Genomic DNA, 24664 nt, shown 5'->3' on the forward strand with positions numbered 1-24664 from the left:
TACCTGCAAGAGAAAAGTCAGGCTAACCTGACCGTCGACGTGTGGGGTAGGCAGTTTCTGTCCTTGGGGTAAGCTCAGAAGCTGGTGACTCGTCTAGGGGCTTGTCTGAGGTTTGGGGGCTTTGGGGGGGGAGGGCAACTCTCTGGTCCTGAATGTCAGTGACCAGACTGGGCAATGGAGACCGAGAACCAGGAGAGGGAAGCTCTGGCTAATCCAGGCGAGGCCTGAACCCAGGCAAGTGGGACAGGAACCAGGCCTGCAGGTGCCAGACCGGTCCCTGCCCACGGAGACGGGTGTTGACTTTGGCAGTCCCCCCCGCGCCTCCTCCCACCCCAGAAGGGCCTGAAACTGACATGGGTCCCTGCCCCGTCCTGCTCTGGCTGGCTGTGGCGGGCTGCTGCTCTGGCAGGGGAGACACCATGGGGTACATTCTGGGAGAGGGAGCTGCTCCAGGGGGAGCTGGGTGGGGCCAGGGCTGTCACTTCCTGAGGTCCCCATGAAGCCCATTCCTGCCAACGTTGCCGCCTCCCCCTCTGTCCTCTACTACCTGCTGGTTACCTCGCCCCATTCTTTATGGTCTGGGGACCTGCACCGGCTCTCATCCTGCCGTTGTTGGGTGATTTCAAAGACCGTGGAGAACCCCATCCAACCCAGTCGCCTCTCTGTCCCTCGACTCGACTCCAGAGACCTTCCCACCGCGCTCCATCAGCCACCCACGTCCACGACCACAGCCTGTATTTGGTCAGACACGGCTTCTCCCCTTAAGCGCCCGGGGGTCCTCAGGTCGGCTGGGTGATTTGGAAAGGCGTCATTTTTTGCCATATTTCTAAATTTGGGGTAACTTTTCTAGGCAGGCGTGTGGAGATGCTCCAGCTTCTATAAATAGCCCACCCTTCCCCGAGCCCTCTTTGTCTCTGCCTCCTCCTCTGGGCTGGGCTGACCTCTCCCTCAAAGGTCAGAGGTCAGAGGTCCTGTCTCGGCTGGTCTAGCTCAGAGGTCCCACCTTGGCGGGTTAAGGTCAGGGGTTCAGCATCCTCTGGGCTCCCCTCCACCCCAGCTTGTTGGCTCCTCCCGAGCAAGGCTTCCACTGTCTCTCATTTCTGTGTCCCCAGGGCCAGCCCAGTGCCTGGCACCCTGCGAGGCTTAGGAATGTTTGCTGAGCACATCCAAAGAGGTGCTGTCCTGGCTCTCTCCTCTGGGTCCCTCCGGACTCCTCGGGTCTCTGTCGGGACTGGTGGCCACAGTTATTCATTCCTGTCTCTTTCTCAGTCTCATTCTGGGGGGGGTAGGGGGGTGGCTGGAGAAAGAAGCGCTCTCCATGCCTTAAGCCCTTCCCCTGCTCAAGTATAAGTGTGTGGGGGTGGCTGGAGAAAGAAGCGCTCTCCATGCCTTAAGCCCTTCCCCTGCTCAAGTATAAGTGTGTGGCCCCTGCCCTGATGGTTTAAGGGGCAGGAGGGTTTGGGGACGGTGAGGCTGGGAGCTCACTCAGTCTAGGGGACTTTTGGAGATTTACAGACACAAAGAGCTTCATTGTATGGTAATTTCCTCTCTACGCCTATCCTGGGCCATCGAATTCATCTCTATCGTCACTGCCTTTATGCTTGGCTTCCTTAATTAAATAAACGCAGACACCCCAAGTGTCCAAGGAGAGGACTTTCCTTATGGGGGGCACTGCCGGACCTCACCCTCCTCTGGTCTTTTCATCTTTATTGCTTTCGGTTCCCCTTATGACCCAAGCCCAGGCTGGGCAGAGCTTTGCACCAACACCTGGCCTTGCTCTCAAGGCCACCCTGACCCTCCGCTTCGAGAAGTGAGATCCCTTATGCCTTGAGTCATCGTGGTCAGGGGCCCTTCCACACTGGTGCTCAGAAAAATTTGTAGAATAAATGAAAAGCAAAGACTACAGACACCGGATGATATGAACACGAGGCCTAGATCCCTGGCTTACGAACATCCAATGTTCCTGTCCTTTCCTACACAGTGTTTCCATCTAACCATCTAAGAATCCAGCCCACACAGCAGTGGCTAGGAGCCATCCACAGGGCACCCTGCTAGGTGGGTGCATTCACCCCAAGTTACAGATGAGGCTCAAAGAGGCCAGAAACCTGCCCGGTTCTCAGTGGACCAGGGACAAACTACGATGTGCCAGGATGACCTGAAACTCTGCATTCTGTAAATTCCACCCTCAACCACAAAGCTGTGCCGTCGGGGCAGGCCTGGCTCAGTGCTGCTCATCTTGGCCCCAGTGCTGACTCAGTCCCCCTTGGGGCAGCCCCAAACCCAGGTTTCAGGGGGTGGGAGGTAGCAGCAGGAAGGACTTGGAGTTTCTGTTGCCCTGGAGTGGATCAGCTGCCTCCCTCCCTTGGGGCAGGCTGTGCTGGGTCTCCTTACCCTGCTCTCTCTAGGGTGGAACTTTCCTTCCCGCCAGAGCAGGTCCAGCCCTGTGACGTCACACCACAGGGCAGGGCTTCCGGGGACTGCCCGTCTGCTGACGTCAGGAAGACTGAGGGACCTCACGTCCCCCTGCCCCAGGGCAGCTCCAGGGCTTGACCTAGCTGCATCTTTAGTAATGTTTGTGATTACCAATCTTTCCCCTGTAGGCAGGGCAGGACAGGGCAAAGCTAGCCACCTGGAAGTTCTATTCTTAGCTCCAGGATTGTAACCCTCAGCTCAATAGCCCCCAGGCAATAATATGCTGTGTGTCTCCAGATAAGTCACTTGACCTCTCTGAGCCATCTCTAGAGCACAGCCTCCTAAATTAAATAAAATGAAAAGGTAGGAGGTGAGATTCCAAGGACATTTCAGGAGTCCCAGAGGAGCCTGGCTCACCCTGTGTTGTGACTAGGATCTGTCTACCCCCCCCCCCCTGGTTCCCCTCTCCTCCCTGGTGGCCATCTAGTGAGAATGTGACCCACCCTGCTCCTGGCACCCAGTTTCAGCCCCGCCCCTGCCCCAGGCCTCCCATTGGCTGTTTACTCCCAGGAGCAGGTGCACCTGGATCATCTCAGAGAGGGAGAGATATGAGACCTGGAGACTGGGGGGCACCATGACCCCATTCCCCACAGCTGGCCCAAGGCCAGGCCAGGGGTCTTGGGGCTTCCCAGCAAGGCGAGAGATTTGGGGGCAAGCAAAAGGCTCCAAGTGGGCCCAGCTCACCCTACCCCCAGGCTCTATCCCTCCCTGGAGGCCCAGGTTTCAGCTCCCCCTGCCCAGCTGCCCAGTCCTCAGCTATCTGCCTCTGATCCCCTTCCTGGGAGTGGTCATCCTTGGCTTCAGTCACTTCTCTCTCCAGCAGCCCTGGCCCCACCCTTAGCCCTAGGCTGCTGGGCAGAGCTCAACCAGCGGCGGGTGACCCAAGCTGCTTCTTACATGAGGAGGCGTGGAGGGCTGGCTGGCCCCACTAACCCTGTGCAAGAGAGGCCAGGTGGGCAAGGGGCTGGGCTGGGAGTGAGGTTAGGGGAGAGAGCACTGGGAAGGTGAGAAGGTGTGGTCAGGACACTGGATCATGAGCCTGGAAACTCAGCTTCGAGTCCTAGTTCTGCCACCCTTCCCTCTGTGACCTTGGGCATGTCCGTTGCTCTCCTGGTGCCTCAGTATCCCCATCTGGGCAAGACAGGGGTTCAGATGGGTGAGCCAAGCTTTCTTCTAACCCTGGTGCTCTGGTCACCCAGGTGGGTTCCTCCACCCCACTTAAGCTCCCACATCTCTCTAAAGGAGGAAAGAGGCTCAGGTGGCTATCTCCTGGACCAAGGCAAGAGCTGGCCTTTCCTGAGTGGAGGCCGCCCAAGATAGCCTGGGAGCTCTCCTCTAGGTCCCCGAGGGGCTGCCCCTCCCCAGGCCCTGCTCCAGGCCACAGAGCAGACAGCAAAGCAGGCAGGTGGAAAATTCCCCCTGGCGTTCTGCCCAGGAGCCCTGGGTGCAGCCGTGCCAGGCTAGGCGGACAGGAGCCCGGAGTCCAGGGTACTGGCAGCCACAGGGAGCTGGTGGGGGCCTGGCAAGGTCCCCACTCAATTGTCTCCCACAGTCCAGACACAAAAATTGCGTTCTGCTGAGGGGGGAGGAGCGATGGGGAAACGCATGGTCATCTGTTGGAAGCTTGGAGCTTCTCAGAAGTTGCAGCCCTGAGTCTATGGGATTGTGCCAGGTCCTCCCAGTCCTGAGCCCAGTGGCCCCTGGGACACTAATGGGGGGGCCGGGGCTGCCACCGTTTCAGCAACCCCACAGAAAAGTGAGCTTTGTCAAGTGCTGTAGGGGGCAGATGGCTCTGGGTCTGCTCCTGTGGCCTCTACCTTGTGACCCTGAGCAGAGTGTGTCCCTGTCACAGCCTCGCTTTGCCCATCTCGGACTCGGGACAGGTGTCTGGGCTTGAAGCCTCACCCACGAAGGGCCCAGGAAAGGCCAACGGCTCTGTGTGCACCTGGGCCTTGAGACCGGGAGGCAGCACCATCCTGGGGCCCAGTGTGTGTGGGATCCCTGTGTGTGAAAGCCCAAGACAGAGGGTGCCTGGCCCCTGATCGCCAAGTTACCATGGCGACAGTTCCCTGGCCAGGTTCCCGGAGGCCTTTCCCAGAGTCTGGACTTGGTTTCTAGGATGTTCACCCACAAACATTTTCCTGTTGTCAGTCAGTTCAGGTGGGTCCCTTGGAACCAAGGAAAGAAAGGCCTCCGTGACTTTGCGGGTCCCAGCCAGCCGCCAAGTGAACATCAGACCACTCCTGCGGCAGGTTCACTGGACATGGGAGGGCTGAGGTGTCAGGGAGCACTGAGGTCAAGGCGAACCCACACATTGCTGGGAAAGCTGCCCAAAGGGCACGTCCCACTGACCCAGAGTCAGCAGCCTACAAGCGTCATTGCCCGTCCAGGGAACATTGTCCGTCTGGGCCGGGAGGAGAAGGCCCGGGAGATAAGGCAGGGCATGAACCTGACTCCCGGCATCCCATCAGCTTGCTCTGCTTCAGGAACGAAACCGCCCTGACTCACTGACAGCAAACCAGGCTTGGGCCTGATCCCTTTTCCAGCCAGACACACCTGTAGCCATCCGCTGGGCCACGCCCCTGCCCCAGCCATCCTAGAAAGAAACATGTCTCTCCCGCAGCCTCATGTGCCCACCTCCGTAACTCTTGCCTTGACTGGAACCCGCCTGCCCCAGCTCAGCCCTGCTGGGGACAAACACAGTGACTGTGCAAACCCTGCGTACAGTCAGGAACAGGGCGGCCGTGGGACCCTCACAGTGTGGACTCACACAGAGCAGCTTCCCAGGGGCCCAGACTTGCCCCACAGCGAGGAGAAATCCCCCTCTTCACCCACAAGGCCAGTCTGCCGTGACCTCAGGCAGCCAGCGTGGTGACCCGGCAGTTCTAGGGGACTGGGCTGAGGGCGGGGCCTCGGTGACTATCTTTAGCCTCTTTTGCATTTGGGAAATTTCCCTTCCCGGCTTCCTACCTGGAGGCGTGGCCCTGTGACGCACTCCTGCCCCTTCCCCGCCCAGTCTGGGAGATGATAAACGGTTTGCCCCAGAGAGTGAGAGGAAACGGTGGGGTCAGGGCCGCATGGTCTGAGGTCCCAGGTGTCCGGTTAGGGCCACAATGCCCGATTCTGGGGATCCCAGGGGCTGTGCTTCAAGACACAAGGACCCTCAGCCATCTGAGCGATGCGCCCAGTGGTCCTGGGGCGAGGCAGGTGTGCTGGAGGAGGGAAGAGAGGACCGACCTTCATTCACGCCCACTTTGAGTCAGAAATGCCTCCTACCTGGCTAATTCCGTGCTCAGAACAGCCCTCCGAGGTGTGTATAATTGTCCTCACTAGGTCAAGAGCACTGGGGTCAGACAGGTCACCTGACCCTCCCAAGGCCATGCAGCCTGGAGGTGAGGGATGTGTGTGAATCCGATTTTGTGCTGTGTCCGGGAAGGCCCACCAGTTCCAGAGGCTGGAGGACGGTGCTGCTCTTGGCCTCAGAGGCCTGACCAGTAGGAGCTCGGCCCCGGGAAGGGTTAACCCTCCTCCCTGCCCCCCCTGCATTCTTTTGTGCTGAGGCTGGCAGCCTGGGTCAGGGCATCAGGGCAGGAAAGCAGAAAGGACGCTGCCAGGGCACCTGGCAATGAATAATCTACTTGTCCTGGCCAGGCTCCCCGAGGTGCGTGGTGTCAGCCACTAAGGGTGGGAGGCTCGGGGCAGGACCCTGGCTCTACCCCACCTCCCAGATAGTCACCACCTGATCCCCCTGCAGTTCTAGTCCAGGGCTCGCTGTCCCCGCCAGCCCCAGGGCTTCCAAACCAGGTCCCCACCACAGAGGGTCCTCCAGTTGCCCGAGGAGAACATCTCACTAGAGTTTTCAGTCGGGAGGAGGCGAGGGTGTCAGGGACTCGGGTGCCCTGGCACAGGGGATCCGCCGGGATCCAGTGTCCTAACTCCCCTAGTCTGGTGCCAGCTGCAGGCCAGGGGGACATCCCTGTCCAGGCCTAGCACCCTGACAGAAGACAGGGTTGCCCAGAATTTGCCCCCCGGTCTGTCTGGCAGCTGCCTGCCTCTCTGTGCTTCCATCTCCAAGTCTGTAAATGAATGTAATGATGGTGCCGGCCTAGGAGGTGGCTGTGAGGATGGGATGAGTCACCACAGCCAACAGCTCACACTCCAGTGTGCTCACGGTGAGCCGGGTAGTGTTGCAGCGGCTTCCGTAGGTGAGCTCGGTTGTCCTCAGGATCAGCCTGCCATCCCCGTGGGACAGAAGAGAAACACAGGACAGAGGGGTGAAGCAAGTGGAGAAGTCTCACACACACACAGCGAGAAAGGCGCAGAGCCACTGAGGTCTCATTCCCAGCTGGTGGGAGCCCGCACACGGAATCGCCCGACACAAGGTCCGGTCTCACGGTCCTGGGTGGCACCCACATCTGTCCAGGGCCTCCTGCGTCCAGTGTCAGAGGACAGCCCCAGACCCTGTACCACCTCAGTACGTTTTCTGTTACCAGTGCTGGGGAAATCCTGAGGGATGGGAATGGGGAATTCCTGGGACCTTGCAGACACGCCCAAGAGCAGGAGCCTGGCCTCCCGCGCATCTCTCCAAATGAGGGACCTGCCTGAGCCTGGTCCAGAGAGGGGGAGGGATTTTCCTAGAAGCAGAAGCTGAGACAGGAGCGGAGCCTTGGGGGACCCACGGGGAGCGCCCTCAGGAGTGAGTGATGTGGGGGCCCATCCCCCTCACACTCGGTGTCCTGGGTGCAGAGGTCTGGGGGCTGGGCCAGCTAGTGGGAGAGTTAGGATGGTGGACTGAAGCTCCGTAACTCGCCACTGAACATCTGCTTCCACCTAGTGGCCTCTGATATTCCAGCTGTCCCCACAGAACCGAGGAAGCCTAGGTCCAGCAGAGCAGCCCCCTCTCAGGGGTCAGAGTTCACCTCTCACGGGTCAGAGTTCACCGAGGCTTCGGTGGCTGGAGCAGATGGGCTCTGAGGGCCCACGGGTCTGACATGCTCTTGCCCTGTGGGGGGTGAGAAGCAGTGTCCTGCAGGGCAGCAAAGAGCGCCCTGTGTCCAGCAGAGGGCCCTGCCCAGCCCGTGGCTGGCAGGGTGGGAGGGAGCGGCTCAGGGCCACTGGAGAGGCTGGTGATGCCAGACGCCTGCCTGGGGGCGGACCAAGCGGCCAGCTGCCTCTCTCAAGTCCTTGGGCACTGGGTCCCCTGCCCTCACCTGCTCTCCGCAGGGCAGCCGCCTCCTGCTCGTTGGCCATGCGGTGGCTGTGGCCGCTGGCCATCTCTCTGGCCATGGTGTCGGCCACGGGGCTGAGCATTGTCTCTGGGGCCGCCCCCCTGCACCGGGGCAGGCTCCCAGCAGAGGCCCCGGAACAGATCCGCCGGCCCAAGAGGGGCGCCGAGGATGAGGAGCCCAGGGGGGTGCAGCAATATGTGCCCGAGGAGTGGGCCGATTTCCCCCGGCCCTTCCGCCCTGCTGGCCTGCAGCCCACCGAGCCCCTGGTGGCCACCAGCCCCCACCCAGACGACGCCGGTGGGGACGCCCCAGGCCGCGGGCAGGAGCCGCGGGGCAATCTGACAGGGGTGCCTGGCCAGAGGTTGCGGATGCAGAACCCACTGTACCCGGTGACCGAAAGCTCCTACGGCGCCTACGCGGTCATGCTGCTGGCCTTGGTGGTGTTCGCCGTGGGCATCGTGGGCAACCTGGCTGTCATGTGCGTCGTCTGGCACAGCTACTACCTGAAGAGCGCCTGGAACTCCATCCTGGCCAGCCTGGCCCTCTGGGACTTCCTGGTCCTGTTCTTCTGCCTCCCCATCGTCATCTTCAACGAGGTCACCAAGCAGAGGCTGCTGGGGGATGTCTCCTGCCGGGCCGTGCCCTTCCTGGAGGTGAGCAGGGTGCGGCCTCGGAGCTCAGTCCACCATCCGGCCGCTGAAAGTGGGGGGTGTGGGCACGCGACCCTGGGGCCTGGAGCTCGGTCTTGCTGTTTCTCCTGCAAACCCGGCAAGGAGACAAATAGGGAATTGGCTCCGGGGCACTCTCGGGTGAAGTGGAGCTTCAGCCCGGTGTCCACCGTGGGAGCCACTCAAGGCGGGCTGTGTCCCTTCTCTGTATTTTGTGCCATCTGCTGCCGTCTTTCCACCTCGGACACCGCTCTGTCCTTTGGGTGTCTTTCTCTCCCTTGTGCCCCCTGCCGTTGCCCCTTCTTTATCCCAATATCCTGCCTCCCATCGTGGTGTCTGAAGGGAGACCCCTCAATGTCCTACAGACCCCCCAGATCAACCCCTGTCCGCCCCCCATGAATGCAGGCACCAGGAGGAAGGAGCCGTCCTCACCAGCACCCTCCTCAACCCTCTCAGAAAGAGAAGACCTGGGCCGGGGGGCTGCAGCCGGGGAGGGGGCTCTGTCACTGACACTCTGGTTATCGCCGGGCCAGTCACACCCACCTCCAGTTTCCTCATCTCCCACTGGTCTGGTCTGCAGCCCTAAAGTGTCCCCTATCTCAGCCCCGGGAAGTTCCACATTCAGACAAGCACACGGTGTTGATGGACGTGTGGGTCACGGAGAGACAGATTAGTCAGAAATAAACCAACACGTGTTTCTGCCAGACACAGCCAGGCCCCGGGTCGGTGGAGAAACAGAAAAACGCAAGCAGCGGGTTAAGGTTTGGTTTTGGGGCGTCGTCAGGGGGCCTGGAGTGACAGGCCGCCCGCGGAGGCTGAGAGTGATGCTGTGTGACGTGCCGCCTGGGTGAAGAACCGGGGTCAGGCGACAGATAACAGGTGCTATCCCCAGCTCGACGACTTCATATTTGGAGCGATTTTCTGAGGCTCAGCATCTGGCCCAGCCCTTTCCTTCCTTCCCTCCCAGCCCAGGGAGACCCCCAGGGGTGGCCCCGAGGACTCAAAGGAGACCCTAGAATGGGGGCCTTGGAATCACAGTCATGTCGATGCTCAGCGCCCCGGAGAGTGATGAGAGGTTAGGCAGGACTTCGGAGCCGAGCAGACAGGATGAGAGACCAGGCCCCGGCCCTCACAAGCTGAGTGATGTATAAATTACTTATCCTGGCCCAAGCCTCAATGTGCTCATCTGTAAATTGGGATGGTGATGATTGTAATAACTATCTGAATTAATTCTTGAAGGATTAAGTGGTGCTTAGCGTAAAGTGCTTAGAATGAAAAGAATTCAATAGATGGTGGTTTTTCCTGGGAGTGGTCAGGTGGGGAGAGCACACACATGGACCCGTGTCTGCATGTGGCCAGCTGGTCCATGAAGGCCTGGCCCTGCCTGACCATGGGTCTCAGCACACCTGGTATGTAGGCTCTGGGTGAAAATCCAGGGGCAAAATTCAAGGCCGCTGAACACTTTTATGGGAGGGGGGAAATCTCAGGAATTATACTTGCGATATGAGATGCAGGGAGAAGGGGAGAGAGCTGATGATTTTGCCAAAGCCCGAGGCCGCCCCTGCAGGGGATTGGGGACATCTCACAAAGAACGTCCAGTGGCAGAGCTAACAATCTGGGGACCGTATCCCCCAGCCAGAGAGGGTGGAGTGTGGACAGAGGGGGATCCAAGCACAGTCCCTGTGTGGTCCGCATCCTCTGGCAGCTCCGGAGGCCCTTCTCTCTTTATTGTCTCTGGCACTTTCTCCTTGGCTGCCCTGGCATCTTCCTCTTGGCTCATGAGGCGATTTTCCTGTGGGCTCAGTGAGCAGCCCATGGGGAGGGTGGGCGAGTTCGTGACCTCACGCCGCCAAGCCGGGGCTTCTCCGGACAGGGCGGGAGTGAGCATGTGAGTGTGTGTTTGTGAGCGTCTGTGTGAGCCATGTTCTCGGAGACGACGCATTTGAGCGTAACGGGGGCAGGGATGGGAGGCCCTGCAAAGAACAGAACTTCTGAGCCTCGGCGTGGACTCTCCCTTGGAGGTGCTTTCCAAGTCTCAGGAGCACGAGCGTCTGAGGGGCCCACTCTCACCCCCCAGCCTCAGAGGCCAGGACCCCTGCGCGTGGACCTCAGCGCTGACCCCACAGGTCGCTCATCCTGCCCGAGCACAGTTTCCTCTTCTGAAGGTGGCTGATCGTGAGGATCTAATGACTGTTACCACCCCCCCCCCGACACTCACTGCTCAGCCCCGCTGGCTAAGCCCCCGGTCTGACCGTGGCTTCCCTCTTCCTCCCCATCTGCCCAGGTCTCCTCTCTGGGGGTCACCACCTTCAGCCTCTGCGCCCTGGGCATCGACCGCTTCCACGTGGCCACCAGCACGCTGCCCAAGGTGCGGCCCATCGAGCGGTGCCAGTCCATCCTGGCCAAGCTGGCCGTCATCTGGGTGGGCTCCATGACGCTGGCTGTGCCCGAGCTCCTGCTGTGGCAGCTGGTGCAGGAGCCCTCCCCCACTGCGGGCACCGTGGACTCGTGCGTCATGAAGCCCTCGGCCAGCCTGCCCGAGTCCCTCTACTCGCTGGTGATGACCTATCAGAACGCCCGCATGTGGTGGTACTTCGGCTGCTACTTCTGCCTGCCGGTCCTCTTCACGGTCACCTGCCAGCTGGTGACGTGGCGCGTGCGGGGCCCGCCGGGGAGGAAGCCGGAGTGCCGGGCGGGCAAGCACGAGCAGTGCGAGAGCCAGCTTAACAGCACCGTGATGGGCCTGACTGTGGTCTACGCCCTCTGCACACTGCCCGAGAACGTCTGCAACATCGTGCTTGCCTACCTGTCCTCTGAGCTCACCCGCCAGACCCTGGGCCTGCTGGGCCTTGTCACCCAATTCTCCACCTTCTTCAAGGGGGCTGTCACCCCCGTGCTCCTGCTGTGCGTCTCCCGGCCCCTGGGCCGGGCCTTTCTCGACTGTTGCTGCTGCTGCTGTGAGGAGTGTGGTGGGACGGAGGCCACGGCCGCCCCCGGCTCGGACAGCAAGCTCAAGACGGAGATGTCGTCCTCTATCTACTTCCACAAGCCCAGGGAGTCGCCCCCGCTCCTGCCCCTGGGCACGCCTTGCTGAGGCTGGGCCCCAGGGAGGCCCGGGAGAGGGGCGAGTGGGCAGCCCGTCTGGGGTGTCTGTCCCCACGGGTCTGGCTTTTCTGCCCGTCTTGCTGTCCAGAGGTGGACTGGGTTCCTCGGGTTGAGGCTCGGCGTGTCTGAGCCCCCTCCCCAAGCAGGGCCTTCCCTGTCTGTCACTCTGAGGGGCCTTCCTGTCCTTGGGTGGACAGTGATGCTTGTAGGTCCTTAGAACAGCCTGGAAACTCTCAGTCCTACCAGCTGGGAGCCAGAAGTTCAGCTGGTTCCAGCCCCCACCCCCTGTCATGAAGCCTGAAACACTCCAGGTGCACTGTCTCTAAGCATCCTTTCCCCCCCGCCCGTCCTGGAATAGGGGGCTCTTTGGGGAGCAGCCCAACTTGGCTCATCTCTGGACCCGATCCACCCCAGCCCGGACCCTTCCTCCTGGCACCGTCTCTTCTTCCGAAAGCTCCCCTTCCCTTCCCTTCCTCCTCTGATGTGCCCTGGGTCACCCTGTCCCCACCCCCCTCGTTAGGTGCTCCCCCCTAGAAGGCCTTTCGTGAAAAACAATAAACTAGGTAGAACTGCCCCTGTGCCCACTGGACTTCCTTGTGCCACATCTTGGCGGCACTCAGGCACACCTGGGCCTTCCCCAGGTGACCAGTGCCCAGTGGGGGACTCCTGGACGCCTTTGGCCCTCCCTGCCTAGACCTGTGGCCCGATGGCTTTAGAGGGGCAGAGTGGATGGACGGCCCTAAGTCCAGCTGTCCCTGGAAGTCAGAGGGCTGCCAGCTTCTGTCCTCTGGAGCCCCCGCCTCTGCTCCCTCTCTGCACAAAGCCCCCATTCGAGGGACACCAGCAGCCACCCCTCCGTGAGCCCCTCTGAGAGCCCCTCTTGTTACTTAGGACGACGGCATTGCAGCTGCCTGCCCCCTGCCTCCCCTTCCCACGGAGGGGGCTGCACCCCAGGCCCCTGCAGCTCTTTCTGCTGGTCCTGCCCTGGGAATCCCTCCTCCTCTGGAGGCCTTAGCCCTGTTTGGGCCCAGAGAACTGGCACAAGAGACTCCAGAAGGGATGCTCAGCCCAGGCCACCAACCACTCCCTGCCCCAGAAGTCCAGCTGTCTTCAGAAGCACCGGCCTGGTCGGCAGGGCGGCTCTGGGACCCACCAGATGCACCTAGGACATCTGCTTGGGGCCTCAGAGGGGCCCCGGGAGGCGTCTTCTCCTCTGACTGCCCCTCCCACACCCCTTGTCCTCAGCCTGCCCTGCACCCAAGGCTCCCCCCCCCTCTCCCGGGATCTTAACAGTCTTGTTCTTGCTCCCTGGCACCCACCCCCAGGCCTGTGACGCCAGGAGGGAGGGCGGCCGTTGCTAGGTGATGGCCGCCTGGCGCACTCGCTGTGCTGGGAAGGACACCCACCCATTCCTCAGCGGGCCTGTTGCCACAGCGACTGAAGCCCTAGCTTTGTCTGTAGAGACTTAAGATGGGGGGGGGCAGGTTGGACAGGGGGCCAAGGGCAGGCCTGTGTTTCCTCCACACCCCCTCCCCCCAGTCCTAGATGCCCAGTGACGGAGCAGGGGGGCCAGGGTGACCTGAGGTGAAGTCTGGGATCTGGACAGAGCTGGGGATGGAGGGCGGGGGACCGGGCAGGGGGGGACCCCCTCAGCATCCTGTTTGGGGGCCTCTTCCACAAAGGACACCCTCTGCCTCTGTGGCTGGCTGGCCAGCTCAGAGCTGAGGGGGGAGGTGGGGGCTCCAAGGCCCTGCTCCCACCACCGCCCCTGCCTGCCAGTGGGCCAGCTGGACCTTGGGAAAGAGCCACTGTCTCTCCGCCTGGACCGACTGGGGAACAATGTGGCATTTGTTGCTCAGGGGTCCCAGGCTTGGCACACTAGTGGGCAGTAGATGTGAGCTGGGCACTGATATTCTCTGGGCCGACTCTGGAGAGAAGCCCTCAGACCCTGGTGTTGGGTGGGAGGGGGCGACCCACGGAACCCCACAGCTTGAGGGTGGGGGACCTTGCTCTTGGTGGTGACAGTCGCCTCACTTCAGTCAGCTGGACGCAGTCACCGCAAGTCTCGGCCCAGCTTTACCATCTGAGTAGTGGTGATGCCTCCCTCCCTAGGACTTGTCATTCGGTGGGACAGGAACAGGGGAAGCACCCGGGGGACCCTGGCTCCTTCCTTCCCTTCGGGACTTGGGTTCTGCAGAACTAGAGCCGGCCTGGCCTGGGAGGCTAGTCACTCACCTGGGTGTGGAAAGGGACGGTGACATGTGACATGCCCCAAATGCGACCATTCACACAGATGCCAGTCTGTTCCCTGTGGCTCAGCTAGGCATCTGCTGTGTGCAGGCCCTGGGCTAGGATGTCTTACCTCAAACCTCACCCTTCCTGGAGGACAGGAGCAGAGAAATTCAGGACAGCCCCGAAACAGCCCCAGTCCTGCTCCTCAGGCTCCATGCCAGGGCAACGCCTATCACTAGGAAAGGGCAGGGGACAGCCTGACCCCAGCTTCAACCTCCTCACGGGGGGGGGGGCATATTTTTAGGAAGGCACCCTAAAATCATTGAGCTCTGTTTACCAAATTCTACCCAGATGTTCTCCAAAATCCTCTGGCTGTGAGGACATCCTCCCAGGCAGGCCACCTCTGTGCCAGCTCCGATGACCAGCAGACGCCTGGGGGGGGGGGGAGCCCGGGAGGGGCTTGCACAGCTGGTGCAGCTCAGAGCCAACAGGGCAGGCTCTGGCCAGAGCCCCGAACTGGAGGGGAGGCAGCTCCGCCTTCCCGCAGGGGCAGGTGAGGGGACCAGTGTTCTGCAGGGGCCGGCGCGCTTCCACCGCGAGGGGGAGGCGGGGGAGGCGGAGCAGGGGAGAGGCGGGCCTTCCTGTGAAACTGGGTCAAGATGGCCTCGGATTTGGGTGAGCAGGGCCGGCAGCCGCGGGCTGCGAGGAGGGGCACACAGGCTGGGGTGGGTGGGAGGGAAGGCAGCTGGAAGTGGGCTGAGGAGTGAGGGTGCAGCCCCTCCTGGGAGGACAGAGGCCACCAGGCTCTGCCCTGAGGACAGTTAGCTGGCTCCAGCCCAACCTGGGCTGCGGATGAGGTCCTGGCCTGGCTGTAAGGAAACAGGCCCCGTCCCTTTGCCATGAGGATGCCCCAGGTGGTTCCTTCAACAAGCCCCTGAGCTCCACTTGGCAGCTGCAAGCTCCCAGCTGGGCCCACAGGGTCGGACTGGAGACAGGGGAGGCGGGTCAGCGCCCGGCACACGTTCGGATGTGTCCCGTAAAACGCTATTGTGAGCCGTGGGAGCTAGTGCCTCCTTCCCCGAGGCTGCTGGTGCCTGTGGGTGGGGGGTGCTGGTGGTCCCCCCCACCATGTTTGCCGTCTATGGAAAATCAGCGGCACCACACCCCCCAGCATAAAATTGCTAATTTATTCATGTTGTTGTTAGGAGGCAAAAAAAATGTACAGTTACAAGAATCATTTTCCAAACAGAGGTTAAGTATGAGCTGAAAAGTATAAAAAAGGAATGGGACCATCACTTTACAAATCATTAAATTAAACAAACAAACAAACACAAAACCCAGAGAGCCAACCCCCATGCCGAGGCCTCTCCTTGTGCAGACTCTGCAAAACGAGAACAGAAAGTGAGGTGCCCGTGGGGGTGGGGGCCTGGGAGGGGCAGGGGCTGCAGGAGATGGGCACCGGTGGGCGCTGGGCTCCTGCCCCTGGGCCTGGTGGTCTGGGCAGCTGCTGTGCCTCGGGCCCCATGAGGCTGGGGGCAGAGAGGGGCGCCTCTGGGGGCTCCATCAGCATGTGACATGCAAGCAGGGATAGCCAGACTGGGAAGCGGGAATGCACAGGACCTGGGACGGTCACCAGTGCCCAGGCTGGTACCTGCCCCAGGTGTTGGCCTCCACTTTCCCTGACCTGGGCCAGACGGCAACCCTTCCTCCCCTCCAGGCCGCCCCTCCCAGATCCCGACTGGCCCCTGCAGCATCGAATGGTTGATTTTAGTCTTTGCTTAAATTAAAAAATTAAAATATATATACATATATATACTGTACACACAGGACAATAACAGAAGAGTGTTGAAAAGGGACAGGGGAGGGCGGGGGCTGGGGGCCAGGGCTGTTGAGAGAGGAGGAAGCAGGGCGGGTGAGGGACCAAGGGAGAGGGGACTGTTAGGGGACCAGAGGGAGCAATTTATTTTACAATAAAAACAGGAGTTCAAACCTCAGCAGAACAGGACTCTGGGATCCCCAGAGGGCCCCTCCCCACACCAGTGATGAGGGGTGGGCTTAGAGGGGGTGGCGGGGTAGGCGGGCAGGGAGCTCGGCTTCAGGTTTGGATGGTGGGTCCCTGGTCCGAGGGGGAGGGCCGCAGTCTCAGCTTCTCCGTGACTTCGAGTGTTGAATAAGCCACTGTAGGGTGATGTCTGGGTGGGGGACAAGAGAGAAGGTGACAGGGTTTCCCGTGCTAAGAACCCCTGGGGAGGCCCAGAAACACCTGGGGGAGTGACATCAGCCCAGGGCTCCCCAAACTGCAGCCAGGCTCAACCCTAAGGACTCAAAGCCCAGAGCCATCCAGCTCGGAACAGCCCTAGACAGGGGGCAGGGGCGTCTGGGTGCTAAGAGTCAGAGTAGGAGGGAGCCTGGGAGCCAAGGCACTAAATCACCCAGAAGGGCCTCTCCCTTCCTCCCCGGCCCCTAACTGCCTAGAACTAGAAGGGCTTGCGACCCCCGAGCCCACGCACCAATGTTGTCTTTTTCTTTGCAGGAGATGGAGTAGCAGCAGATCTCCCGGTCCTGGATGGCAGACAGATTCCTGGGAGGGAACCAGAGAGGAATCTGTCCAGGGCCTGGGGCTGGAACCCTGGGGAGGGAGGCTCCCGGGCAGGTGGGCTCTGCTGCCACCGTGAGGCCAGGCCTGAGAGCCGCAGCTCGCCGGCCGGCTCTCAGGTGCCTGGGGATTTGGGGAGCAGGGAGGAAGGACAGAGAAATCACCAGGCTCACATTTTCTCAATCAGTTCCTTCTCATCCAAAGCTCCTGGGAGGTCTCGCTTGTTTCCCAGGACTAACACCTGCAGAGAAGAGAGGCTAGGCCCAGGTTCAGGGCGGCCGTGGCCAGGCTTCTACCTGCCTCCCACCCCGCGTGTCCCCAGTCGCCCGGTGACTCGGGCTCCCTGCCCTCCCACCCCATCGGGCGGGCGGCTGACCGGGATCCCCTGCAGTTGGGGCTTGTCCAGCAGGTTGTGCAGCTCATTCTTGGAGGCCTCAATCTTCTCCTGGTCAGCGGCGTCCACCATGTACCTGGGGAAGACGGGGGGGGGGGGGGGGGGGGCCGAGCATGACGCCACAGGCTGAGGCGGAGGGGCAGGAGCTGCGGCCTGGAGCAGAAAACCTCTGTGCCCGCCTGGCGGCCTCTGGCTCTCTGGGCCACTGGGCCTGGCAGGGGCTCCGGGAACGTTTCCTGGATTGACAGACCTGCAGGCACTCCAGGGGCCTCAGCATCCTGTCCTCCAAAGCCCCCTCTAGTGGCAGAGCTGGGGCCCTTTAGGATTAGCTGGGAGCCCCCCCCCCCAAGTGACCCTCTGATCTTTCCATGGGAAGGCTGAGGGAACAAAGCAAAGGCAAGGCCGGGAGGTTTTCTCCCAGTGAGATCTCTTAAAAGTCAGGCTAGAAACAATGGAAGCTGAACTTCTGTTTGGGATATACATACAGGGTAACTATTCAATTTTTCTTTTTTTAATTCTTACCCAAGGATATTTTTTGCCATTGGTATTTTTAGAGAGAGTGGAAGGGAGGGAGGGGAAAGAGAGAGGAAGAGAAACATCGATGTGAGAGAGCCGCGTGGATTGGTTCCCTCCCTCGCGCACCCTGATGGGGGCTGGGGATCGAGCCTGCAACCCAGGTATGTGCCCTTGACCCAGAATCAAACCTGCGCCCCTTCCCTGCAGGGCTGATGCTCTAACCACTGCGCCGCACCAGCCAGGACAGGTAATATTATTTAAACCACACAAAACCCAGGCCGGTGGTGACGGGGGTTGAGGGGGACGCAGGGAGACAGCGAGGCGGGCCACACAGGTGCATCCGGCAGGTGCACGCTCTGCTTCTCCGATGGGCAGTGGGCGCCCAGGGCCTTTGCCAGCACCCAGAGACAGGGCAGGCTGTGCTGAGGCAGCGGGTCGAGAACCAGGATTACGGCGAATCAGCTCTGTGCCCGGCCCTGCAGGCGGCGAGGCCGGGAGTGGGGGGGACGACCGGGGGAGGCTGGAGTCGCGACCCCTGCGCACTTACACAATGGCACTCACTCCGCGGCAATAGCGCTCCCACATGCTGCGGAAGCGGGGCTGTCCCCCGATGTCCCAGAGCTGGGCGAAAAGAGGGTGCAGTGGTCTCAGCGGCAGGCAGGCAGGCAACCAAACCCTCCTGCCTCCCAGGCCCCCCACCCCCTGACCGGCGCTCCCCCGCTCCCCGGTCCCCCTCCCTCCGCGCCCACCTTGATGGTCACGTTCCCCTTGGTGATCTTGCGCATGTTGAACCCCACGGTGGGGATCATGTCCTCGTTGAACTGTCCTGACTGGAGGGAAAAGTCAGGATTGGACACGGGGCAAAAATGGACAGGACCCGCATGCACCTCCCACAGGCAGAGACCAGGTCCGAGCTCCTCCGCCGTCCCCCTGCCGGTCATGCGGGTCATGGGGACCAGCTCAGGAGCATCCCCAGGCATCCACCCCACACCTGGAGGTCTCCTGCAAATGAGGAGGCCCACAGGTCTCTCTACGTAGACCTGTGGGCCTCCTCACGTCTGCCCAGTCTCCCTGCTGGCACAGAAGTCCCTCCCCTGGATCTGTCTCCAGCGGAGGAGTCCAGCGGCCAGCTGAAGGATCGGGAACAGGTCACGGGGAACAGTCAGGGGGTCGCGAGGGAAGCAGACATGTTTTCAGAGAAGTAGGAAATATTCAGGCCAAAATTTTGGGGGGTAAGTGAACCGGCCACCTCCCTCCCCCAAATGCAATTCTGGATCCTCACTGGTTTTGTCTCCTGTCCGGCCCTGCACTTGCTAGGATGGGCCATCCACACCCTGCAGGGTCTGTTTACTGTCCGTGTCCCCCTGAATGGAGACCTCCTTCCGGAGGGGACCCACATCCATGCTAACGACATTAGCAAATGTTGCTGCACAGTTAGAAGTTGACTGTAATTCTGTTTCCTGGAACCCATTCTCAAACTCAAATCATTTTCGTTTCTCCCCTCGAAATCGTCTACAGGATCTAGACTGAGGCCTCACGCAAGGCCAGACCACACTCCCTCCAGGCCATCTCCATGTTTCCATGTAGGACCCTCCCCGGATGGAGGCTGGGGCTGGCTCAACCCGGTCCCAGGTCCCTGAAGGTGACAGCCTTGTTCCTCTACACCCCACTTTCTTCTCCCAGGTGGTAGGAATAATTCATCTCAGGTCATGTAAAGAGGTGGGGCTCTGACCATTAGCGAGGTGTAGGAGATGCTGGTGTCATCTTCAGAGCCCGTGAGCCTGCCACCCGGGCTCCCCTCTGACTGAGAGCACCCAGATTCCCTCTAATCTGTAGGGATCCTCCAACTCATTCAGGCCCTGGGGTGTGAGGACCGGGAGCCCAGGACGCCTGTTTGCATGGGCTTCGGAGACTCCTGACCCCGGCACTGCATGACATGTGTGCACAACCTTTGTCCCCGTGTGTCCTTCTCTGGGGAAAGGGCCTCTAAGTTCTATCCCATATCAAAAGGGCCCAAGAGCCCCTAAAGGTCAGGAATCACTGAGGAAAAGAGAGGTGCCCTGAAGGAGCTGCTCCTGTTCTGGCTGAGTGGGGACAGCCACACGTCCTATAATCACCCAAATCCCAGTTGGGTGCCAGGCGAGGCGAGGCACCTGCTGGACCAAGGTCCACTCTATCCCCACCCCAGCTGGTGAAGATGCTGAGCCGAGTTACCACTTACCTGCAGGGCCTGGGACAAGACACTCGGACCTCTGGGCCTCAGTGTTTCCTTCTATGAAATGGGGGCAGGGCTTTGGTTTCTAAAAGACTGGCCAATAAGGGTCACAAAAGCGTGGAAACGGTCGATAAGGCACAGGGACCCATCACTGCTTTCCAGAAACTAGAGGAGCCATGGGCTCCCGTGAAATGAAAAAGCGCAGCCCAGCAGACGGGATCTCAGGCAAACGGGATGAACTGGCGCTAACTGGGAACCCGGCGAGGACATCCCGTCCCCGCTCATGTCTCCTGTTCTCATAAGCTCTTTGCTGAAGGTCAGCAGTTACCCGCCGTCAACCACAGTCTAAAAGTATTAAGGGGGATAATTCCAGAAATACACTATTTGTAAGTTTTAAATCACGCGCCGCTCTGAGTAGCGTGAGGAAATCTCGAGCCATCCCGCTCTGTCCCGCCGTGGTCATGAATCATCCCTTTGTCCAGAGTTTCCACACTGTGCCAGCAAGACAGTAAGGTATTTTGAGAGCGAGAGACCGCATTCATCTAAGTTTGATTTCAGTATATGGTTATAATTGTTCTGTTTTATTATTAGTCATTGTTGCTCATCTCTTACTGTGCCTGGTTTATAAAGTAAACTTTATCGCAGGTGTGTACGTACAGGAAGAAACGTTGTAAAGATAGGGTTGGGTGTCACCCATGGTTTCAGGCATCCACCAGGGTCTGGGCACGTATCCCCCACAGGTAAGGGGGAACCACTGTGACCCTAAAGTCAGCTGGTCCAACCTCTCGTCTGCACCTTGAAGCCCCTCTCTGGCCCTTCCACCCTGGGCCGGCTCCCACTCTCCCAAAGTTCCCTATAGCAAGTCAGACATCTGTCTCCCTGTGACTCCCACCCTGTTCCTACGCCGTCCCCTTGGGCACCCCAAGGCACACTTTTAACTATTTGAGAGCAGCCCTCTCCTTTCCTTCAGGCAAAACACCCCCTACTTTCTAGCATCACGTTTTCTATAGATGAGTTTTAGGCTCCTAGACGCATTGTCTATAATTTTTTCCAGCTCATATTGGCTGGCTGGGAAGCTAGACTCATCGATTTAGTCTGTATTTACAGTCAGGCCTCACATAGTGAGAAAAAACAAAACAGAGGAAAAGCTGAGACAAACAGGCCAACAGCACAGGGACCAGAGAGGGAGTGACCAGACGCCGAACTCCCCTGCAGCCCGCGGGGTGGTTTTCCTGGGAAGCCCCTTTAAAGGGACATTTGCGTGCACTTTGGGATGTGTGCGTGGAAGGACAAATTTTCATATCAAACGGGGGACGCATGGCCTGGGGAGGCGGACTGTCCCTGTCCATCCGACTCTCTCGACCCTGACAGTGGAATCTGTGACTTGGGTTCTGCTCCCGACCTGCCATAGCGACCCAGAGGGGACCCTCCTGACCCGGAAACCGAGCCACTGGGGTACCCGTGGAACCCTGTCCAGGAGCACGGCTTCAGTAATGCTCCATGAGAACTTCCTGGGGACTGAGGTGAGGGAGACACCTGGGCTCACCCACCAGGGCAGCAGCACCTTATATCTCCTCTTGGCCATACCCTGGAGACATCTCCCAGATCCGATGCCTAGAAGCCCAGCCACCCAGGCCTGCTGCTTCAGGGTCAGGCACTGTGCCAGGCCAATGCCAAGCCTAACCGGTGGTGTCTGACTCCAGGGCCACGGCCTGGGTAGACGGGAGCGCAGGGGCCCGTGTTAGGTCAGAAACCATCGTGCCAAAAAACCCCAGCGTGGGCCTGAAGATCCCGCCCAGGCACAGGAAGGGGCAGAGGTCACCTGCAGGGCAGAGTTTGAGAACGGAAGCCAGTGTGCGGACTGGTGACTACGGGGTAACTGTGCCTCCCTTCAGCCTCCGGCGACAGACGCTCCCTCCTGGGACCCGTCAGGCACGGGGTCCCCAGGCTGGCAGGCCGCGCTTCTTTGCTGACCTATCTCATCAGCATTTTCGGCCAGCCTCTGGCCAATGCACAATTCTCAGGATCCCCAGGTTGGGGGGCTGCGACCAGGTCCCCGGACATGGCAGCCCCGCCCCAGCCCTCCGGAGCCCACAGCCCAGCCCATGCAGCCAGGCTGGGCAATGCAGGCCGCGGCCATTACTGCAGCCTCAGCTCACACCCCGGGCTCCTCTTCCTCTTTTCATCCAACACAGAGTTTAACTCCTTTCTGACCAGCCCCTCGCTCGGGCTCCCAACCGCCCACCTCGGCCTGGACTACGGAAAGCCCTCAGGGCCACCGCCTCCCGGGTCCCCAGGGTGGGCAGCGCCCCTCTAAGTCATCTCAGGTCCCCAGCACCTCCTCCTGCAACTTCTGAGCCCGGCGGAGCCTCCGAACTCCCCTCCCGGTGCCATCGCCACCCGGACCCCCGCCAGGTGCCCGCGCGCGCCCGGGAGAGGCCCGTGGGGAGGAGCCTGGGCCGCATCCAGGGCCTCAGCTGATTGCACTCCCCCCCCCCCCCCCCCCCGACACCTTCCCTCCCCCCCCAACAGCGCCGGGGGCTTCCTCTTCCGGCGACAAGGGGTTAAAGCCTCAGGGTGGGGCTGGCCTGGCCCCGGCCCCCTCCCAAGGCCCGCGGGGGGCCCGGGCCGCCACCCTGGGCGCGCGGGGCGCGCAGGCCCGGCACTTTCGCCCCGTCATGCCCCCTGGCGCGGGGGCGGGGGGCCGGGCGCGGCGGGCAGAGATCCCTCCGGCCTCGTGACCCTTCGGGCCGCCGGTCCCGGGCACCAGCCCTGGCCCTGGTTCCCCGGCCCCCGCCGTGCCATCCGCGCCGGGAGGGCAGAGCGGGTCGCGCGCGCCCGGGTCCCCACGGGCCGTGCTAGGCCCCAGGCGCCCGGCAGCCCCTCCCCGCGGCGACCCGGCTCCCCCGGGCGCGGCGGGCGGGGGTGGGGGGGACAGGCCGAGCCCCGCGCCCCGCGCCCCGCGCCCGCGCCCGCGCCCCCCGCGTACCGCGATCACGTTGACGAAGGTGGTCTTGCCCGAGTACTGCAGCCCGACCAGCGTGAGCTCCATCTCCTCCTTCCAGAACAGGGCCTTGAACCAGTCCAGCAGCTTGTTGAACAAAGCGATCATGGTCGCGGCGCTCGCGCTCGCCCGGGGCGGCCTGGGTGCGCCGGGTCCGCGGGGCTGCGCGGGACGACTCGCGGCCGGATCCGCTCGCCGCTGGGTGTGGCCTCGGCGCCTCCTCCGCCGCCGCCCCCCGCGCGCCCGGAGCCGAGCCGGGGCCGCGTCCTGCTCGCGCCCGAGCGCGCGCGCCTCCCGCCGGAGCGGGGCCGGGGCGGGGGCGCGGGGTGCGCGGGGTGCGCGGGGCCCGCGGGCTGCGGGCCGGGCCTGACCCGCTGCGGCGCCCCGGCCACCTGGGGAACGAGGACTCGTTTTATTTGTCAACTTCCCGGGCTGCCGCGCCCGACCGGCACCTCCTTCCTTCCCGAAGTGGGGGGGGGGGGGGGAGGTGGGCGAGGTCCCCTGAAAGCAGGAGCACGTGTCCAGGGTGGAGAGGGTGGTCCACCCACTTCCCAGGACGCGAAGACCCGGCCCCTGGGAGAGGGAGGACCCGGAGGCTTTGTTACCCGAGTCCCTGCCTGGGAGCATCTCTGGGCACCCAGTTCTCTCCCCTGGCATGTACCCAGCCGTGGGGAACACCGCGTGGGGGTGTTTTCCTACCCATCTTGTTCATAATTTACCGAACCACGTGTTTAGGAGATTCTGGCCCAAAGTGACATAGATGTTTGAGATGGATGCTGATTTTTTTTTTTTACTAATAACACCGAGATACTTAGAACAAATCATGCGGGGCAGGGAGGGGCTGGGTCCAGTGAGAAAGATCCGAGGCAAACGAAAAAGTTGGCCTGTTTTGGTAAAAGCCAAAGTTTCCTTCAGGAGGCCTGCCCCGGGGGCCCTACCTCAGAGGACCTGCCACAAGGCCTGCCGGACCCCGACAGTCCCAGGCTCCAGGGCCATCCCCAGTCTACGCAGGGTGCTTCCTAGTACTCGGTTGTCACAGGTGCTCACTGTAGCCCATTTTAGTCAAAGGCACATAAACTGTCAGTGTGACCACCTCTGCCACACCCACGTAAGATGACCCCAAGTGACCACCCAGTTGCCAAGGGGCGGAATCACAGTCTCGGCCCAGCAGAGTGTTCTGGGTTACTGAGCATTGTCTTCCTAGTCTCTGCCCCTCACAGGCCCTCTCTAGCTCCTAAGGCACACCCCACCCCATTTCCTAAATTGACTGTTTCACTCTGTGTCCCCCCAGAAGGGCTAGGAAAGTGTAGGTCCCTGGGCAGCTGCCGCTTGCTCCTGGTCTGTGGTTTCCTTCTCTCTGTGTTGCTATAAAGAGGCTCCAGCCCGGCACGCGTGGTTCAGTGGTTGTGTCCACCTAGGATCCAGGAGGTCACAGTAGTCGGGACACATGCCTGGGCTGTGAGCTCGATCCCCAGTAGTGGGAGCGCAGGAGGCAGACGATCCATGACTGTCATCATTGATGTTTCTCTCTTCCTCTCCCTTCCTCTCTTTGAAATCAATAAAAACATATTAAAAAGAGGCTCCAGAGGCTCCAGAAGATGGTAGAAAGGTGGGATGAATCAGCCATCCAATAATCTTTATTTTCCCACTCGGTTCCTTTTCCCACTTGGTTCCTCTACGCTCTGGAACATGGCCGGGGCCACGTGCCCAGGGAGGGGAGCCTGTGGGCTGAGGTTTGTAAGACGGTTTCCATCCTGGCTGCATCTGAGCTCCGGGCAGGATCTGGCCCTGAGAGCTCCCAGCCCGGCCTCACTGGGAGACAGGTGTGGGCGAGCCCCTTCCCGGGGCTGTGAGGAAGGAAGAGCTCCTCTAAGGCCAGGCAGAAACATGAAGGGAGGCAGAAACCTCCCTCTCAGCCCTGTGTGGTCTTCAGAAAGCAGGTCTTGACTTAGGGTGCTGGGCCTCCCTCGGGAACAGCTGGGGTGATTGGCCCATAGTTACAGAGACAGGGCAGCCCTCTCGGCCTCTGAGGGGCCCCCACACTTTCCCTCTTCCGGGGACCTCAACTGCCTGGCCTGTTCCTCTGCGGCCTGCCGGCCTGGACACGTGGGCTCTGGGGGAGTCTGGGAGGCTGGATACCCTCACAGATGTGGGGTGAGTAAGCAGGTCACTGCTGGGGCCTTGAGAATTTCGCCAAGGTCAGGACCAGGCTTTCCTGGCTCTGGCATCTTGGG

At 61.1% G+C, this 24664-nt stretch overlaps 2 protein-coding genes across 2 annotated transcripts; one reads left to right on the forward strand and one right to left on the reverse strand.

The window, feature by feature from the left end:
* Positions 1 to 7528: 7528 nt before the first annotated feature.
* On the forward strand, positions 7529 to 11462 carry GPR37L1 (G protein-coupled receptor 37 like 1). The gene is made up of 2 exons (XM_016211596.2): positions 7529 to 8353; positions 10653 to 11462. Exons 1-2 carry the CDS (start codon positions 7721 to 7723, stop codon positions 11460 to 11462), a joined length of 1443 nt encoding a protein of 480 aa, XP_016067082.2. The 5' UTR covers positions 7529 to 7720.
* Positions 11463 to 14868: 3406 nt separating this feature from the next.
* ARL8A (ARF like GTPase 8A) lies at positions 14869 to 22631 on the reverse strand. Its single transcript, XM_087828877.1, has 7 exons — positions 22416 to 22631; positions 17961 to 18041; positions 17759 to 17832; positions 16678 to 16771; positions 16475 to 16542; positions 16216 to 16286; positions 14869 to 15897 (listed from the first exon to the last, which is right to left on the reverse strand). Exons 1-7 carry the CDS (start codon positions 22536 to 22538, stop codon positions 15848 to 15850), a joined length of 561 nt encoding a protein of 186 aa, XP_087685003.1. The 5' UTR covers positions 22539 to 22631; the 3' UTR covers positions 14869 to 15847.
* Positions 22632 to 24664: the final 2033 nt, after the last annotated feature.

Source organism: Miniopterus natalensis, chromosome 21, assembly GCF_054644295.1.
Source record: "Miniopterus natalensis isolate mMinNat1 chromosome 21, mMinNat1.hap1, whole genome shotgun sequence".
Lineage (NCBI taxonomy): Eukaryota > Metazoa > Chordata > Mammalia > Chiroptera > Miniopteridae > Miniopterus > Miniopterus natalensis.